Source organism: Elgaria multicarinata, chromosome 14, assembly GCF_023053635.1.
Source record: "Elgaria multicarinata webbii isolate HBS135686 ecotype San Diego chromosome 14, rElgMul1.1.pri, whole genome shotgun sequence".
In the NCBI taxonomy this organism is placed as follows: domain Eukaryota; kingdom Metazoa; phylum Chordata; class Lepidosauria; order Squamata; family Anguidae; genus Elgaria; species Elgaria multicarinata.
The window spans coordinates 16,266,096-16,285,982 of record NC_086184.1 but is presented as its reverse complement, the minus strand read 5'-3'; the positions used below and the strand labels follow the sequence as shown (position 1 = coordinate 16,285,982).

Sequence of the window (19,887 nt, the reverse complement as noted above, 5' to 3'; positions counted from 1 at the left end):
GAGCTCGGTCCGGGTGGTTGGACGCTCCGGCTCCGGCGGCGCCCGGTCCCGTCCGTCCCGTCCCGTCCCGCCCTCTCCCCAGCGCCGCTCGGCGACAAGCGGCGGCGCGGATTGGCGGGCGCGGGGAGCGCTGCGTCCAACCGCGTCTCCGTCCGCGCGCCGTGGCTCCGCCTCCCGGCCGCCCAGGAGCACGCGGCGTCGGCGGGAGCGCGGGCGTTCGAGGCAGCCGTCGGAGGCGACGGAGGGCTCCCGCCTGGTCGCCATGCGCTCGCGGCTCTCGCCCCCGCTGGGGCTGCTGCTGCTGCTGCTGCTGGGCTGGGGCTGGGGCCGGGCCCGGGCGGGCGGCGGCGGCGGCGCGGGCCCCAGGCGCCGCCCGGCCTTCCAGGGCCACGTGCCGGAGAACTGGCCGGCGGGCACCCGCGTGCGCGGCTTGAGCATCCCGCTGACCCGCCTGGGGCCCGAGCCGTGGTGCGCCAAGGTGCAGGGGCGCCGCTGGCAGCTGCAGCTGCTGGGCGAGGCGCGCGCGCCCTTCCAGGCGGCGCTGCACGCGCGCTCGGGCCAGGTGTGGGTGCGCACCACGCGGGCCCTGGACCGCGAGGCGCGCGCCGTCTACGCGCTGCGCCTGGCGCTGTGCTGCAAGCGCTGCGCCGCCGCCGCCGCCGCCCCGCCGCCCTCCGAGCTGGCCCGCGTTACCATCGCCGTGCTGGACGCCAACGACAACGCGCCGCGCTTCGCCGGCCGGCCCGGCCCGCCGGCGGCCCCGGTCACCCGGCTGCGCGTGGCGGAGACGCTGGCGCTGCGGGCGCAGGTGTGGCAGGCGCGGGCCCACGACCCGGATGCCGGCGCCAACGCCGAGCTGCGCTACTTCGCCCGCCCGGGCAGCGCCCACTTCTTCGTGGTGCCGCGCAGCGGGCGCGTGGTGCTGGTGCGCTCGCTGCTCGACGTCCGCGCGCCCATCGCGCTGCGCCTCTTCGCCCGCGACCGCGGCCAGCCCGCGCTGCTCAGCGCCCCGCTCGACCTCGAGGTGCTGCCGCAGCCCGTGCAGCTCAGCCGCCCCGCCGCCGCCGCCGGCCCCGCAACGCGCCGCCGCCGCCGCGCCCTGCTCCAGCCCGAGCCGCCCCTGGGCCTGGTGCTGCCCGAAGACGCCCGGCCCGGCACCCTCCTGGCCACGCTGGGACCCGCCGCCCGCTTCGCCGCCGCCCGCTTCGAGCTGGTCTCGCCGCCGCCCGACGAGGCCCCCGTGCGCGTCGACAGGGACACCGGCGAGGTCACCTTAGCCCGCAGCCTGGACAGGGAGGCGGCGGCCAGGTGGGAGATCGTCTGCCGCGTCCAGGAGAGAGCAGGTAGGCCAGGGCTGTCCTGCAATGGGACTCGCTCGCTCGCTCGCTCGCCCGGACGGACTCCTGCCTGGCAGGCGAAAAAGTCGCCTCGCTTGTTTGTGGAGAGGACTTGCATGCTGCCTTCTCCTCTAGGATGGCCAAGGGGTGCGGTGGGGAGAGCATCAGTGGAAAGTATCAGTGCAGGAAAAGAAGCAGAAAACAAACTAGTAGCCAGTTCAACAGGTAGAGCCAGTGGAGGCTGGTGGCCCCGATTTCAGAGGGCTTTTAGTAAAAACCAGCTAGAACTCTAAAAAGCTATCCAAGGTACTGAACCTATTTTGGGGAAGGAGGTCTTTAGAATTCCTTTAGACAGAGTTCTCTAGAATTTAGCATTCTAGGATTCAGCACCTTCCACGTACATGCATGTATTTTTATGTCTCACTTGTCAACCAAATTTGGCTTCTACATCAGCTTATCATAATTCAAGTCCATCACCAGGATAAAGTTTTAGGGAGCCCTGACTGTGCCTATGGCAGTCTAACTTTGGTGTGTTTTGACTTCTCCAAGCTGTTTACTCTTGGAGGAGGTGAAAAGTGCTGTCTGGGGTGAACTGGGGGCGGCTTTAGTAAATATGTCTGCCCACAGATGCAAGCCCTTCTATTCATCTATAACAGCTCAGGGATGGAGGGAAAGCTTTGCCTGTTGTATTTCAGCCTGCACTGGAGTTGATAGCAGCACATAACTATTCACGTTCGTGTCTGAGGCACCCCTATTTGAAGATAAAATTTAGTGTGAAATCAGTGGCCTGATTTGAAAGCCTGGCAGGCCTTACATAGCGTGTTCCAAACCTGAAAACATAACGTAACCCTAATCCTAACCCTGAAATTTTAGAACCGACAGGCAGTTCATAACAAACTACACATGTGTTTTGATGTTTTTTTTTGCTACCAAATGACAATGGCGTGGGTTGGATTGAGTTATCTGGCAGGGAAGGGAATCTGATAGATTTGGGCCAACTGCTTAGAACATCAATAAACTTCAAGCTTGCATCTGTTTAATTGTTGTGGCTCTTCCAACAGGAATCATGGGAAATGTAGGTTGCTGAGAGAGCTTAGAATTCTCTGTTACAAGAGAGCCCTTGACAGTGTCACAGAACTAGAGTTCTGCAATTGTATCAATTACATTTCTATCCCACCTTCCAAGAAGCTCAAAGTAGCCGAAGGGTTTCCCCATTCCACACTTATTTAATCCTCACAGCAACTCTGTGGGGTAGGGCATGTTGAGATATAGCCATTGGCTGTGGATCACCCAGTGAGCTTCATGGCTGGATAAGGATTTGAATCTCAATCTTCCCAGGCCTACTCTGACATGATAATCCAGGCGTGGGCAACCCAAGACGTCTCTGCTCAGCGACCTGTTTCAAAGGCTTCTGTGACTGCGGCATGGAGCAAGCGGTCCCTACGGGGGTTGCAAAGCCCTTTGAAAGTAGGAATGCTGTTGGATCTATGCTTTCAAAAGGCCTCCTTCTCTCTTTGTGTGAGAGCTCCGTGTGTGTGTGTGTGTGTGTGTGTGTGTGAAGTGGAGGATGGAAGAGACAGGCAGATCGAGGAGTTCCTAAAGGCTGGGTAGATCTCCCAGCAGAAGAACTAAAGCAATTATCTGCTTGGAGCTATCCAAGGTGCTGCAACCCTATTTTAGCAATTCAGCTAGCTGCAACTAAAAGTCGCATCCATGAACACCTTACAAACAGCATTAAGTTGTAGGTATTGGGAGAAGTGGACCCAAAATATACTAGAAATAATATAGCATGTGTGGTGGTGGTGGGAACTACACCATGTTAATAGTCATTTCATTGTGGCTTCCAACTGGTTCAAGGAGTTAATATCAAATTTTATCTAGGTTATGGTGATTGTTGTTTTAGTTTTAAACCCTTAATTTTATACACATGTGCACATTCTCTTATACACAGACATAAATGTGTGAATCTATATATGTGGGGGAAGAGAGTGGTGGGTGGTGGGTGTGGGTGGATGGGACAGAGAGAGAAAGAGAGGACCTTCCCTCTTGGCTACCCAGTTGAGGAAGGTCAGAGGAAGTCATTTGTTTGAAATTTATTTGGGTAAACAGTTTTCAAGTGGTGTTTAAAGATGTCATTTTAGGGTGGGTGGGGTTCAGCACCTTGGACAGCTCATGTAGAATTGTGTCTGGCTCTGACTGAAACCCAGAATGGAATGAAAGGGGAGCTGCCAGCCTCCACTGTGATGTGTCTGTGTGTATAGGGTGGTCTTCCAAGAGAGGGAGTGTCTCTCTGGGGTGCCTGTGGCCCACCTGCTACTGGCAAGCAGCTCAAGGCAATTTTTTTCCAAAGTGTGAGGGCCTTTGAAGAAAAAGCAGGTTGATCCCTCTTGCTCTAACCACTACACTAATTCCTAAATGGTGTAGAACAGCCTTCCTCAACTGTGTTGGGGACTGCAATTCCCAGCATCCCCAGCCAACATGGCTGGTGGGGGGCTGCTGAGAGTTATAATCAACACATCGGGAGAGCACCAGGTTGGGGAAAGCAGGGGTGGGGCTATACAACCTTTAAGCAGATGTGTCTCGAGAAAAATAACCTCTTTTTGTGTCTTGCTATTCAGACAGGCTGCATGCGCTGGTAAGGTGGAAGTTGGTGGCTCCGATTTCAATGAGCTGTGAATCCACTCTGGGTTTCGGTCAGAACCAGCCAGAACGCTAAAGAAGCTATCCAAAGTGCTCAATCCCCACCCCCAAAATAGCTTCAGCACTTTGGATAGCTCCTTAGAGTTTTGGCTGGTTCTGACCGAAACCCAGAGTGGATTCACCGCCCCACTGAATACAGAACCACCAGCCTCCACTGAGGCTGGTTCATGTGTCTCCTTAATGCATTCATTGCCGCTTCCATGTGGCTCTGACATGCTGCTCTGGTTATGAATGTCCTGGGGTGTTGGGATCCCATCCGACCTCCTTCCCATGTGGCTTTTCCTGTACATGGTAATGTGGGAAGCAGCAGCCATGCTGAGAAAGTAATAAGAACCGGCCTTTTGTTATTCTTTTAACAGCTGTAATGGGAAGGAGGTGGTTTCGAACAACGTTTCTTCCGCGCAGAATCTTTGTCGGTGCACGGATGCGCTAATTCAGCACATCTGCTGCTTTTGAGCCAAGGAGCAGTCGCGTCTCTCCCTGTGCTGAGCCCCATTCATTCAAAGGGAATCAAGTGGAATTGCAGACATCAGCAGAGACGCTGTCTAGACGAGACCGCCTCAACTGGCTGGGGATGATGGGAATAGTAGTCCCACACCTTTGGAAGCTGCCATGTTGAGGAAGTCTGGTCTAGATGGAGGGACATTGCTGAAAACCCAGCACGATATGATACCTCCTTCTTGCAGGTTCCGGTCACAGCAATTCTTGATCAGCAACAAAACTCTAAGCAGACAGGGTGAGATGCCCCTTTGTAAGGATGCGAAGGGGGTTTTGTCGTAGAAAAACTGATCCATTGGCCAAAAGTGTATTTTATCACAGAGTCATCCCCCCCCCACCTCCTGTTGATTGTTTGGGGAGTGGAGGGAAGAATTGGTTCCTGTGCCAAATCTAAACCAGGTGTTGCCAGCTGGCTCTTCAGTTGCCAGGGTACAGGGGAAATACAAATCACTGTAGCAGTGGCGCTTACTGGCACTCTCTACCATCATATACATAAGATCGTGCCCTTTTAATTTGCATTACCAAACCTGGAAGAAGTAGTACCAGCCTCATGTTGGGTACTCACAAACTGCCACTAATAGAGAAGGCCTGGACACCTATGGTGAGTTGTTAACTCACCTTCTCGTGATAGGTTTGCACCGAAAATGCGACAAAGCTTGTTAGCCTTCCTGGAGGGCCTCCCTGGGGAGAGAATTCCAAGGGCAAGGAGCCACCACAAAAAAGTCTCTCTTGCCATTTGCCACATTTCAGATGGTATGTGTGTGTGTGTGGGGGGGGGGGCACACCAGAAAAGGCCTACGGTGATGGTTTCAGTGAACAGAGTAGATCCACATGCACTCCAAACTTGGAAAACGGCTCTTTTTTCTGAATCCAATGAGCCTGTCGTGTCTTCATTGACATCAGGAGAGAGACAGGATCACAGCCGGCTTTGTAAGCTGCCAAAGCCTCTCCCTCCTGTGAGCTCTTTTATCCCCTTCCTTTCCCATTCACCTGATGGTCTTGCACCCACTGAGAGGCCTCCCTCCCTTTGCCTTGAATGCTGCAACAGCAGCAGCCCAGATGCTTGGGTCCCTGGGACAATTCTTTCCCCCATGATGCCTGGAGAACAGCACCTCCTAGAATCCCTTGTGCCTGGGATGTTGCCATAGCAGCATTCAAAGCCCCGGGGAAGAAAGGAGAGGCTCCATTTAAATTCTGAGCTGGAGAAGAATTAATTTTTTTTTGGTGGGGGCAATGTTGCCCAGTTCTAATGCATCTGATTATGCAAACTGGATAAAATCATATGGCTTCAAAAGGAGGATGGATAACTTCCTGGAGGAGAAGGCTGTCAATGGCTACTAGCCCTGATGGCTATGTGCTGCCTGCAGTATCAGATGCAATAAGCCTGTATATTCCAGCTGCTGGGGAACATGGATGGGAGGTGTGTACCCGTGTCCTGCTTGTGGGTTCATGATCAACAGCTGTTTGGCCACTGTGTGAGCAGAGTGCTGGACTAGATGGACCCTTGGTCTGATCCAGCAGGGCTCTTCTGATGATACCTGTGGCTGCGGAATTAGTGATAGTGTGGCCAAGTGAGAAAGCCTTCTCTGCGGTGGTCCCAGACATTTGAACAGGCTCCCATCAGAGGACTGCCATGCTCTGTCATTGCAGGCTTTTAAGAAGGCCTTGAAAACATATTATTGCCTTCCTGTGATATGACTACTTACTGCTGCTGCTATTGCCATTGCTGTACTGCTTTTTTGGTCCCTGGTCGACAGCTGTTTGGCCACTGTGTGACCAGAGTGCTGGACTAGATGCACTCTTGGGCCTTAGCTAGACCTAAGGTTTATCCCGGGATCGTCCTGGGGTCATCCCTGTTCATGTAAATGACACACAGGATATCCCGGGGGCAGGCAGGGACGACCCTGGGACAATCCCAGGATAAACCTTAGGTCTAGCTAAGGCCTTGGTCTGATCCAGCAGGGCTTTTTTAATGTTCTTTTATTCTGACATGTCATTGCAAATTTAGGCGACATCACTTGTACTTTTCCTTTTAAAAGTTATTTTGGCCTGATTGCAAGGGTGGGCTTATAACTTTTATCCTTCCCTTGCGCTCATGTTACTTGTGGGGAGGTTTTTCAATCGCTTTGGTGCTGCATGCAAGTGCTGTGATTTAAGCTTCTTTTCTTCTTCTCCTTCCTTGTTCCCTCACCGTTCCCAATGGTGGCCAGTTTTTCCGCCAGCTTCTTCTTATTTCACAACTGCACTCTGACCCAGCTGTTCTTATTCTCTCCCTTTCTCCTGCACCCCCACCCTCACCAGTAGCTGTCCCCAAAACACAACATGCATCTATTGTTGAGGGCGCTATTTATGGAGTTACATATTTCACGCACCACCACCCCCACATTTGTGGCATTAGAGAATAAAATATAAACACTTCAAAGGAAAACTACTTCTCATTTGTATAGAAATCTTTTTAAGCTAGATGTTTTCAAAGTATTGGGGACTGTTTTTTAAAACGAGATGATCTATTCAACTGGGACTCTGCCTTCCTGGAATGTGCTCTAATTTTTATTTAATACAACGCAGAGCAGCATATCATGATGCCTTGCCTTCCATTCTTTGGGCCCCAAAGAGTTCTGCATGAAGACTTTAATGTTGTCAAAAAGATATCTTTCCAGTGGTGGCTGCAATCTTTCCATCTTCATTTCCCCACAGCCTTATCCAATGCGTGGTTTTAAGCTTCTTGAAGTGTCTCTAATCTACAGGCTTGTTTTTCTCTAGAGCAAATCTGTTTTCTTTAATGTTTTTTCCCCTCTCTTTTTTGTCAGTTCTGTGTCATGTGCAGTAGCTCCAACAGAGAAAGAATGGCACATTGCAGAGAAATAAAATAGTTGATTCAAGAAGTAACTAGTGCCTTCAGAACTACTGGGTTTATCCGATGGCCAAGAGCCAATTATTTTGCGGCCAGGGAAGAAAACTCCTGCACGAATAAAGAAACACTAGGAAATGATAGGAAAAAGACGAGTAGCATTAGCTGTACATCACATACAAATCACAGTGTGAGAGAAATGTCTTTCTCTCTTTTACAGCTTAATCGTCCATGAAAACTATGCTTTGATTGAAATTGGGTAGGACCACTAGGAGCCAGATAAAATTGTTTCAGGGACTGGGGGATCTACACTATTGCTTTTAAAGCGCTTTAAAGCACTTTGAAAAGGTTTTGAAAACTGTATATGCAGTGTGTCCTGGGCCCCAACAGTTGTCAAAACTGTTCTAAAGCGCTTTAAAGCAGTAGTGTAGATCCCCCCTGGATCTGGCCCATAGCTGAACTGTTTAGAAGTTGGCTGAACTGTTTTGAGGTGGCGGGGGGGGGGGGGCTGGATTGTTCCTCCCGACACAGGCTGGGCCCCCAACTTCAAGTGACTCACAGCACCCTGTGAAGCTATTTGGCCCATGCTGAGAACAGTGGGCAGTATCCACCAGTAACATCCTGCAAACTGAAGTAGCACTAGCAGAGCTCGGCTGAATCTTTCCACTGCACAAGGGGTTGCCCATTACTCTTGCGCAAATGTAACTTTAGTGGGATTCTTCTCTTGCGCATAGTTCAGAACCTAGTTTCCACTAGTTTAGCTTCATTTGCGCTAACGGAATGACACAGTTGGATACTGCCCAATGGTTGCTCTTTCCAGCATGGGCTGAGTCCCCAATTGCCCATACCTCTGCTGTTATCTCCAACCTGAGATGGAAAGAACAGCGGAGAGGCCCTCTGGGAGAATACCCCAGGAAGTGGGGCTTTGAAGGCCAAGCTCAGCCCCCTGGAGGAACCCCGGGAGGCTCCACAGGCCAGATTGGGGAGCCCCATGTGCCGGACACTTTGCACCCCAAGTGTATAGGATGTTAAATCCGTTTTCAGGATCCCATTGTATTAGTATGCACAGTCAGATCATTAACACTGTAACTCAGGGCGGTCATTCCATACTTCGGGGGCCCACCACTGAGAAGCCTTGGTGCTGCCTTTTGAACCGCCTTTGGAGGAGACAACTGGAGGAAGGCTTTGATGAACATACCATACAGATAGGTTCATCCAGGAGAAGGACTCCATCAGGGATTGCAGTTCTGAGCTGTGTAAGTTCAAACCAGGACTGTGAATCAGGCTCGGAGATATGCAGGCAGGCAGTGCAAGCGGGCCAGTTAAATTCTCATGGAGCATGGCTAGTACCCCATTGGGTACTAGTCATTATGGCTCTGCCTCTAGGTTCAGAGGCAATAATGCATCTTGAATACCAGTAGCTGCTGGGAAATAACAGTAGGGGTGAATGATAGCTTTTATGTCTTTCTTTTGTCATCTGGTTGGTCACTGTGGGAGACAAGATGTATTGGTCTGATCTAGCAGGACTCCTCTTATGTCCTCTAGGCAGTGGTTGCTGAATCTGCCAAGGACTAACATTTATTTCGGAAACCTCAAGTGCTGCATTTACATTATTGTCACAGTAATCCTTGCAACAGCCTTGTAAGGCCAGCATGATTCCCTCTCATATTGCAAATGCAGGTCTGAGAGCGGTGGCTTAAGGCTACCTAGTTAGTTAATGGCTGGGATGAAATCTGAACAGGTGACCTGTCGGTTCACAGGTCACACTTCTAGCTACCCAGCCCCCCACTGCTTATAAGGTCCACCTTTTTGTAGATATCGGAGGGAATATTTTTGCGCCACCACATCTTGTATTAAAAGTACGCACGGCAAATTTGCGTGCACCTGTATAACTTGTTGGTTCTGTGTTTTTTTCCCCTTTTTTAAAATTTTTTTATTTGAAAACACAAAATAAACATCTTACAGAAAAGAAACAACAACACAACATACTACATACATTTTGAATAAATGTTGAATACATATATAAGATAAATATTAACTATAACCTATTCTGTCATTACATATATAATCATTCTAAACATATAAGTGCACCCTCCACCTAGGGATCTATTCCTGCTTCCAAAATCTCATACTTTCTTCCGCTGGCGGTTTCCCACTTCCCTTAGTAAACACAAATATTAGGAACTGTTTCCAGATTCCTTCAAACTCATTTATTTTAGTTATACCTTTCCTCCACTTAATATTACAAGTCAATTTATCATTAATAGCTATATCCCAAACTTCTCTATACCACTCTTCAATAGAATATTCCCCCTGAATCTTCCAGTTCCTAGCTATCATCAATCGTACTGCAGTCAGCAAACTCGATATCAATTCTTTAATTTCTTTTCCACATTTTAAATCTTCAAATTTTATATCTTCAAATAGTGACAGTAATGCAATCTTTGGTGTTTGTTCTATTTTCATTCCCACTATTCCTTCAATTTCCAAAAACACCATCTTCCATAATCTTTGTACATATTTGCATTCCCACCACATATGTAAATACGTTCCTTTTTCCCCACAACTACAAGTTCAACCACAGCTTTTAAAGCTCAACTAAAAACTTTTCTTTTTCCTAAAGCTTTTAAAACTTGATGTTGTGCAGACTTCTACTGTTACTTTCTACTGTTAGTTTTTCCCTACCCTGTGCCTGCTTACCCTACCCTGTACCTTTTTGCATTCTCTTCCCCTCCTTATTGTTTTACTATGATTTTATTAGATTGTAAGCCTATGCGGCAGGGTCTTGCTATTTACTGTTTTACTCTGTACAGCACCATGTACATTGATGGTGCTATATAAATAAATAATAATAATAATAATAATAATAACAACCTCTCCAACAATTTGCTGAATGCTGCTCATTTATCTTATTCAATCTAATCGGGGTTAGGTACCACCTCCACAAAATTTTGAAGTAATTCTCTTCTATTCTCACTGACATACTTCTCAACACTCTTTGTTTCCACAGTCCCTCCCAGCTCTGTCGCCCTATTTGTACCTTCAAATCTGTCTCCCATACCATTTTTCCTGAGCTATCCCTTAACTCCTTTTCTAACATTGTTGGTTCTGTTTGATTGGCCGTATTCAGTTTCCCCACAGAAGGAAAGTAAAAGGGGTTTTAGCCGTGGAATGAGCATTAATGTTTTAACATTACTCTGACATTTAATTTGAAGACGGAGCCAGATTTCCATTAATGTTTGGGTGGAATGATGAAAGATCCTTTCTCTTTTAATCCTCTGTCATCTCGGGCTTCTCTGACCTTTCTTCATGCCTCAGCATTAGCTTTGTAATCCCATCTCGTTCACTCCCCCACCCTTTTCGTTTTCTTATCAACGGATTTACTTTGGGCGACGTTTGGCATGTTCTCCAAATAGGTAACGCCGATCTCGTTATATTTTGTTGAAGCACATAGTTGTATAGCTTAAGCCACCCATGTGTGTACTGCGGGGAGAGGCAGCTTTGGTGTTTGAATGTTTCACCGCAATGAGCCTTTGCTCTAATGAAGGCAAAGGATTGTAAGTTTTATCTGAGGCCAGAGTCGTTTGGTAGCTGTAGAAGGATGCGTCCTGACATGACCAGAGAGCTTGACCGAGAGACAGAGGCGGCACTGGAAGAGAGGAGGAGGGTGACGTCTCCTGTGAGCCAGATCAGATGATTAATCAGCGACCACAAATTCAGAGACTGGCAGAGTTGGTCTGTGTAATATATGCATTTATTTAATTATTTACTTAAAACATTCCTTAGCCACCTTTCAGGGCAGAAGCCCCCGCAAGGCGGCTTACAACAATAAAACACGTAAAAGAACGTTAAAATATTAAAAGAGTTTAAAACATAAACACAGTAAATAGCAATAAAAACAATAAAAGCCAACAATAAAACCACCAGCAACAGTAGCGACAAGTAGTCATATCATGAGAAGGCAACAGTAAAATATTATGTTTTCAAGGCCTTCTTGAAAGCCTCCAATGACAGAGCATGGTGGACCTTTGATGGGGTGTGGGGCCACCACAGAGAAGGCCCTCTCACCTGGCCACGTGATCACTAATTCCTCAGCCACAGATATCATAAAAAGAGTCCTGCTGGATCAGACCAAGGGTCCATCTAGTTCTGCATTCTATCCACACAGTGGCCAATTAGCTGTTGATCAAGAACTCACAAGCAGGACACAGGTGCACAGCACCCTCCCGCCCATGTTCCCCAGCAACTGATGTATATAGGCTTATTGCCTCTGATACTGGAGGTAGCACATAGTCATCAGCACTAGTAGCCATTGATAGCTTTCTCCTCCACGGGAGAATCAGGATCTGAAACTCCTGTTTTCTGTCTTCTTGGCTCGCCGCTCTGACCATGTTACTCCGCTTCTGAAATCTCTTCATTGGCTTCCAATTCACTTCAGAATCCAATATAAACTTCTCCTGTTAACCTTCAAAGCTTTTCACGGTCTAGCTCCTTCCTATCTCTCCTCTCTCATCTCACACTATTGCCCCGCTCGTGCTCTTCGCTCCTCTGATGCCATGTTTCTCGCCTGCCCAAGGGCCTCTACTTCCCTTGCTCGGCTCCGTCCATTTTCTTCTGTTGCCCCTTACGCCTGGAACGCTCTTCCAGAACATTTGAGAACTTCAAGTTCAATCGCAGCTTTTAAAGCTCAACTAAAAACTTTTCTTTTTCCTAAAGCTTTTAAAACTTGATGTTGTGCGGACTTTATACTGTTAGTTTTACCCTACCCTGTGCCTGCTTACCCTACCCTGTGCCTGTTTGCATTCTCTTCCCCTCCTTATTGTTTTACTATGATTTTATTAGATTGTAAGCCTATGCGGCAGGGCCTTGCTATTTACTGTTTTACTCTGTACAGCACCATGTACATTGATGGTGCTATATAAATAAATAATAATAATAATAATAATAATAATAATAATAATAATAATACTTGGTGCACATGTAGCCTTAAGGGAACATCATAACAAGGAACTCTACAGACACAGTAGAATAAGCTTTGTTAGATTTCAAATTAAAAACAAGATTTTATTTGACACTTAGGGTGGGTCTCCATGATGTCACTTGTACATATATTATGAATTTGTGGTTAGATATGTGTATTGATGTTAAAACTCTATGTTTCACGGTAAGTAGATCTAGAGTGAGAGTCGGATGAGTGACAGGAGGTGTGGTGTATTTGCATAGGTGAGTTGACTGGCTGAGAAAGTGGGTGGATGTGAAATGCTGAGGGCTATAAAAACAGGAAGATGTGGTTGTGTATTTCAGATAGAAAAAAGTTTAGATCAGGATAGGGCTTGGGAAGAGCAAGCGCTAGGGTTTGGATAAGGTCTGTGAGGAGATGGTTTGTGAGGAGATGGTTTAATAGAAATAAAGTGGAAATTAAGTGTGAGTGTATAGAGTGTTAGAATACTGTGTACAGTTCTGGTCACCACACCTAAAAAAAGGATATTATAGAGCTGGAAAAAGTGCAGAAAGGGGCAACTCATGTGATCAAGGGGCTGGAACATCTCCCCTATGAGGGAAAGTTACATCAGCTGGGATTGTTTAGCTTGGAGAAGAGGAGGCTGAGGGGAGACATGATAGAGGTATACAGAATTATGCATGGTATGGAGAATAAGGATAGGGAGACATTTCTCTCTCTCTCTCTCTCTCTCTCTCTCTCTCAGCATTAGAACCCGGGGTCATCCCATGAAGCTGATTGGTGGGAGATTGAGGACAAATAAAAGGAAGTACTTCTTTACGCAGTGCATGGTTAAATTATGGAACACAGTACCACAAGATGTAGTGATGGCCATCAATTTGGATGACTTTAAAAGGAGGTTGGATCAATTCCTGGAGGCAAAGGCTATGGCTACTAGACCTGAGGGTTGTGTACTATCTCCAGTAGTCGAGGCAGTAAGCCTGTGTGCACCAGTTGCCGGGGAACATGGGTGGGAGGGTGCTGTTGCACCATGTCCTGCTTGTTCATCCCTGGCTGATGGCTGGTTGGCCACTCTGTGAACAGAGTGGTGGACTAGATGGACCCTTGGTCTGATCCAGCAGGGCACTTCTTATGTTCTTAGGTGTATGAGTATGTTATATATACACACACGTGCATACACACACACGTGTGTGTGTGTATATATATATATGCTTTAAAATCACTTATTTATTGTTTAACACCTTAATGCTTTAATGAATAAATATTTCTTTATTGTATAAAATCCTATGTCTTCAGCTCATGGCTACAAAAGGGGAAAGTAATAGAGAGAATAATTCAGATCAGCATAAAAGGCAGTGTGTCCTCACATCTCATGAAGGGGTTGGACTTGAGATAAAGGTCCTGGTGGCATCATTATGATGTGTGGGAGAAAGGGGTTGCCTGCTGTAGGAAAGGCCTTATTGAAAATATTTTTCTCACTTTAGACTGGTCTATAGACCCCAGGTGTGCTATGTGAGGATACATTTCAGATGATGATACCAGGAACTTGGCATCTGAGTTAGTTCTTGTTGATAATACCTCCCAAATAAGTGCACAAGAACAGCAAATCTCCCTAGATGAGCTAATGGAAAAGCAGGTAGCAGAACTAGGAAGGTGCTCCCCGTTATTAGCACAAAAGGCGAATCCTCCTAGCGATGAAGTGAGTCGCCTGAAAATGAATGATGGCTACTATATAACTGAACAAGGTGGACAACTAATAATTGAACAGTTATTTGAAATTGAAAAATGGGCGATTGACACCTCCAAGGATCTAGGTTTAATCAAATCTTTCCTGGCAGAATCTAATGGACCATTAAGAACAATGGTGGAGAAACATAGAAAGGGAGACACCGGTTTTCCACAATCTGAAATAAAATCAGGGATGGACACCTGTCAAGTAAGAGAGAGCAAAATGTACGCCCAACACAATTCAAAGAAAGTCAAAAAGGAAAATAAAAAAGGAGAAAAAGAGTAAAAGCTTAGGGCCTACAGAAATTAAAAAAGGAAAGGCAGTCCCAAACCCAACATACCTGAATAGGAAAATGAACTATAAAAAATTATTCAAACTAATAGACAAAACCCCCAAGATAGTGCAGGTTAAAAAGTCATCTAAGAGTGGAAAACTGGCCAAAGAGGAAAAGAACAAAAGAAAGAAACCTGTGGGAAAGCTTTCACCCAAGCAGTTAAACAAAATACCAGCTGTAGCTCCAGTGAGCACTGATAAGAATTATGAGCCCACTGAAATGAACGACCCTTGGCAACATGTGCTTAAAAACCAGGAGGCAAGAGCAAAAATGGGGGAAAATGTTTTGGCACAAGATACTGTCGATATATTCTACCAGGCAGTGAAACCAGCTAAACAGAATTGGAAGGTGAGACTCATGCAGTACAGACTAGTCTTTTCTAACTTTCCAAAACCGAAGGGGTTACTAACACAGTTACAACACAAACTCCACTTAATACAAACTCTTGAACCAATTGTCCCACAGGAAATTACGACTGCAGATATTACACACATTGAACATTTATTTTTTTAACTACAAACAGGCACACACGGTGGTCACTTTCTGCAATTGCCAAATGGTTGGGAAAATATATAGTAGAAAGTACGATCTCCAAAAAATAGGACTTCATGTCTCGAGAATTTTTGAAAATATAGCTCACCCCGCTGCCTCTGGTAAAGAGGAAATTAAGAGAGATTAAAAATGAAAATAGTGGTTTAGATAGTGAAAGTGGGGGAAACCTCATACAATGGAATGATCTGGAAATTCCCTATATATCCCCTGATGACCAGGACACAGAGAAAATAAACAATTTTGGAGTGAAAAAGCACAAGTTACAGCAAGAGGCCCAGCTAAGGTCAAGGGACATGGAAAATGACCACCTCTTTAAATGGAAGTGCCCCATTGTGCAAGATCAAAAGTGGGAAACATTCCCAAATAGAAGAGATTCACTTGTGGCAGGAATGCCACAATTTCTGCTGGGAGCCAGAAATGGAGATACAGGTTTAATCCACAAAGGAAATCCATGGGTGGCCCACAAGCTCCATGTTGGCTGCTGCCCCTTCTGTAGAGTAATGATGGTTTGATCTGACATTGCAAAAAACAACAACAGAAAACCTAGTACTTCTCATAATAAAACTTCAGCAGTGCCTTCTCTTTTCCCAAGCTTATGTGCTGTTATGTTGTACACTCTCCACTTCCTGTGAAAAGTTGTGGGGCAGTACTGCAGCATTTACTATCCTTTGCATGCAAGAACACTGGAGACACACGTATGTTGTCTTTGCAATATTTACTTAATGGCTTTTATACAAGCAGAGTGGAGGGAAATTGACACTCCTTGTACCGGCAGCGGATCGTCAGAGAAAAACTTGTGTGATCCTCCTCCTCCCAAGAGTGTTCCCACAGTTTCGGCTAACTTCAGCACACTCTCAGATGTCCTTCTGCTTCTGTCCAGTCATCGGTGCAAACTGATCTTCTGTTTTGTTTTGCTATCTCTTTGCTCCTCTCCTGAACTGGGATGGCATCACCTTCTCTGGTGGCTATCCCATTCAAAGCACTGGAGAGAGATTTGCAGCTTTCAGGAGATCATCTATCGATTCTCTTCTATTGATAAGCCATCTGACAACAGCCCTGGCCTATTAATCAGGAATCAGCCAGAATTGTTAACATCCTCCGTGATATGTAAACATGTACTTCCTGAATATATATGAGGAAAGTTGAGAAAACAAATCTGTCTTTCTGCTGTCTTAGAGTTTTATGCATACCAGAGATTTAGATGGGACTGCAGGCAGTCAGATTAGAAATTACTTGCATTTGAGCACCAAAGCTGTTTAGACCTGCTGGCTGTTTTTTCCCCTTCTTCTTACAAACATTTAATTTCTGCAGAAGTCGTCAGCAATTCCCCTCCCCCTCCAGATCTAACTGTATTTCAGCACAAATCTGTTAATCTGGTGACAGATGTAAATTGTAGAACATATGGATAAAAGTCTGCCTGACTCTTAAAGCCAGTTTGTAACATTTCAAGTTGGAGGGCACATTGTGAGACCGTTATGATGTTGGCTTCACTTGCAATGACTATTAAATAACCAGAATGCAGTTTATCCTGGCTTCTCCTATTCCATTAGCTTCCTTCAATCCCGAAAGCTGCCCTGTCATGTTTATTAAATGATTTGTAACACCTTAGAGTGTGTTAAGATTTTCAGATTGAGACCAAGAAAAATTGCCAAGTTTTCCAGAGTTCTTGTCTCCCCAATATTTGAAAGGGATACAGAAATTAGATTTTCTTTAAAATGGCACGTGGCAGGCAGAAAATAGGAGGTATAATTTATTGCTCATTTTAAATCTGGCTGATCTGCTGGTATATGTGCCTTCATGAACGAGATTGGGTTTATAATGCAAGTAGGCAGCTGTTTTTAAAAATGTATTAAAAACCGTTCCAAGGTTACAATTCTGCATGCAACTACTGAATTAATATCATTGATGCTTACCAGGCTCAACCTGTGCACAGGACCACTGTCAAAATAATTATTTAATTAATACATTTTTAAAGTTGCCTTCAGGGCAGGAACCCTCTCCAGGCGGTTTACAACAATGAAATTGCGTTTCATAAAAATAATCTCACACAGATGAACACAGACACACACACAATCAGGGGAAGGTCAGAGTAAACAAGTAGGTTTTCAAAGGCTTCCTAAAAGCCTGCAATGTTGGGGCCTGATGGATCTCCATTACAACCTGTTCCAGAGGTTTCATATTCAATGGGTTGCCTGTTGCAATTCTTGTCAAGAATTCCTGCAATTTCAGGAGCTGTGAAATTGTGTGAATATGTCCATTTCAGGTGAGGTGAAGGCTTTTGTCGTGCAGATGGATTTGTTAATCTGTAGTGTAACTCTTTTCACAAGGCCTCCCCAGCTGTCCCTTTCTGCTCAGTAAATAGTAGTTATATTCCAAAGGAACAGAAGAGGCAGATGTTTAGAAAGAATAGTTAATGTTTAATCATAGAATCATAGAATAGTAGAGTTGGAAGGGGCCTATAAGGCCATAGAGTCCAACCCCCTGCTCAATCCATAAATATCATCCTAACAGTTCTCTCTCCTCCACCCATTTCATTTTTCTCTCCTTCCCAGTTGTCTTGGAATTCAGTCCTCCTCCAACCTCTTCAGAATTTTAGCTCTTCCATAGGATTACAGGGAAACTTGTTATTTAATAAACAGGTTATGTATCTCAGTGCTTTCCTGCTGGTATATCACATGTAACATTCAAATATGCCTATTCTCTAAAAGGTGAGGCTTGTCAAATGCTTGGGTTTTTAATATTCCTTGAAACAACTGTGAAAAGAACTTTGGCATGATTTCTAGAAGGGTAGCCATGTTGGCCTGTCATAACAAAAACAAGGAGTCCATGAGCTCGTCTACACCAAGCAGGATATTCCACTATGAAAATGGTATGAAAGTGGTATTTAAAGGCAGGAGCCACACTATTGCTTTATAGTGATATTGAAGTGCACTGCAGGATCTACACTGCTGCTTTATAGTGGTACTCAAGTGTACCGACAACTGTTGGGGCCCATGACACATCTACCACAAGCAGGATATAACACTCTGAAAGTGGTATGAAAGCAGTATATGGCATGTATCAATGGGCCCCAACAGTTGTCAGTGCACTTCAATACCACTATAAAGCAGTAGTGTGGCTCCTGCCTTTTATATACCGCTTTCATACAGCTTTCATAGTGGAATATCCTGCTTGGTGTAGATGAGCCCCAAGAGGAGAACAATTTTTTCCTGTGGTGTACATTTCCGTGGTCTGAAGTCGACTTCATGAAGTGGACTCCAGTTCACAAAAATGTCTGCCACATAGATGTGCCAGTCTTTAATAAGATTCTACAAGAGACCCTAAGGGCACAATTCAGTGCATGTTTAGATGGAAAAGAGTCCTACAATTCCCAGCATTCCCTAACATGGTGCCATCCAGGTGTGTTGGAGTAAAACTCCCAATATCCCTCAATGGTCCAACACATCTGTGGGGGAGTAGGTTGGGGAAGGCCATTTTAGTTACTTCTCCTGTACTGCAACTTAAAACAGCTGTGTTTTTAAGCTTTTTCTCATCAGTTGACATCAAGCTATTAAAGCTCTCTGCCAGGGACCCCATCTGCCAACAAACTGATGCACATCTGCCAGGAACCCCCCAGAACATTGCAGAGCATTTTTTGGGGTGTGTGTGTGTTCTAGCTGCATCCTCAGTTCATTTGGGATATGGCCCGGGTTGGTTGGACCTCATCATCATTGCCTTGTCTGAACTGAGAATGCGGTCTCGAAAACATCTGGGGCTTGTTCTGTGCATTCATGAAAAAAACATGCTCTTGCATATATAAAAATGCAGAGGTAAAGTTGTTAGAGCCATATTATCCCTGCAATTTCAGTTGAGTGTATGTATTTGACTTGTGATGGTGGGGTTGGTGGGGAATCAAAAAGAACATAGTAAAACCCCTGCTAGTGAGAGCAAAGGTCCTTCTTGTCCAACTTCCTGCTTTCCACAGTGGTCAACTAGATGCCCGTGGGAAACCCACAAGGAGGACATGGTAGCGTTCCCCTACTGTAATGGATAATTCACTGGCATCAGGGCCAGCTCAAGACACTTTGCTGTCTGTGGTGAAGGACAAGATGGCACTGCTCATTCTGTCTATTGAACCCAATTGGACTGGCAGTTGAATCTTACTTCAGTGCTGGTGACTAGAGAACATCCTCCACCTCGCCTGAGAATATCTTCCACCTCGCCTGAGAATATCCTCCATCTCACCTGAGAATATCCTCCACCTCACCTGAGAATATCTTCCACCTCACCTGAGAATATCCTTCACCTCACCTGAGAATATCTTCCACCTCAGCTGAGAATATCCTCCACCTCAGCTGAGAATATCTTCTACCTCAGCTGAGAATATCCTCCACCTCACCTGAGGGCAGCAGGCTAGCTTAGGTGTAGGACATGATGCTTGGAACATACAGCTCTGTCCTCCCATATAGGGAAACAGGCAGGCACTGCTGTCCCCTCCACACCACTCGCCATCTGCCGCCTGAGGCAAATGTCTCACTCTCTCTAATGGTAGGGCTGGGCCCTAACTGGCATACTGCATCAGAACACAGAGGCTCCACGAACGTGTCTAATCTTGGAATCCAAGGTCTTGCTCTCTTGCAATATTTCTCCCCATTTGCTTTTATTTTCAAGCTCTTCAGAGTTTAAATGCAAAATGAGAGAGTAAAGAGCAGGGACATGACAAAGTTAAATTATTTTACCTACTATGAATAAGGTAAGCTGTCTGGGAAAAGAGCACGAGCTGTCTTATTTCTTTAGAAGGGTTTATATTTTATGAATGAGCAGAGTGCAGTACTTGAGAGCAAAAATCACTCACTGTCAGCCTAGATTTCTGGAATTGACAAGTGTACATTGTTTTACTTTTAAGAGTTTGGAACAACAACATGTAACTCTTGGAATGCTCCCATT

General features: G+C 46.0%; 1 protein-coding gene across 1 annotated transcript in view; it reads left to right on the top strand.

The window, feature by feature from the left end:
- The first annotated feature begins 262 nt into the window (after positions 1–262).
- LOC134408916 (neural-cadherin-like) overlaps positions 263–19,887 on the top strand; it is a 92,012-nt gene continuing 72,387 nt past the window's right edge. The window contains exon 1 of the mRNA XM_063141428.1: positions 263–1,343. Coding sequence (XP_062997498.1) covers positions 263–1,343 — 1,081 coding nt within the window. The remainder of the gene's footprint in view (positions 1,344–19,887) is intronic.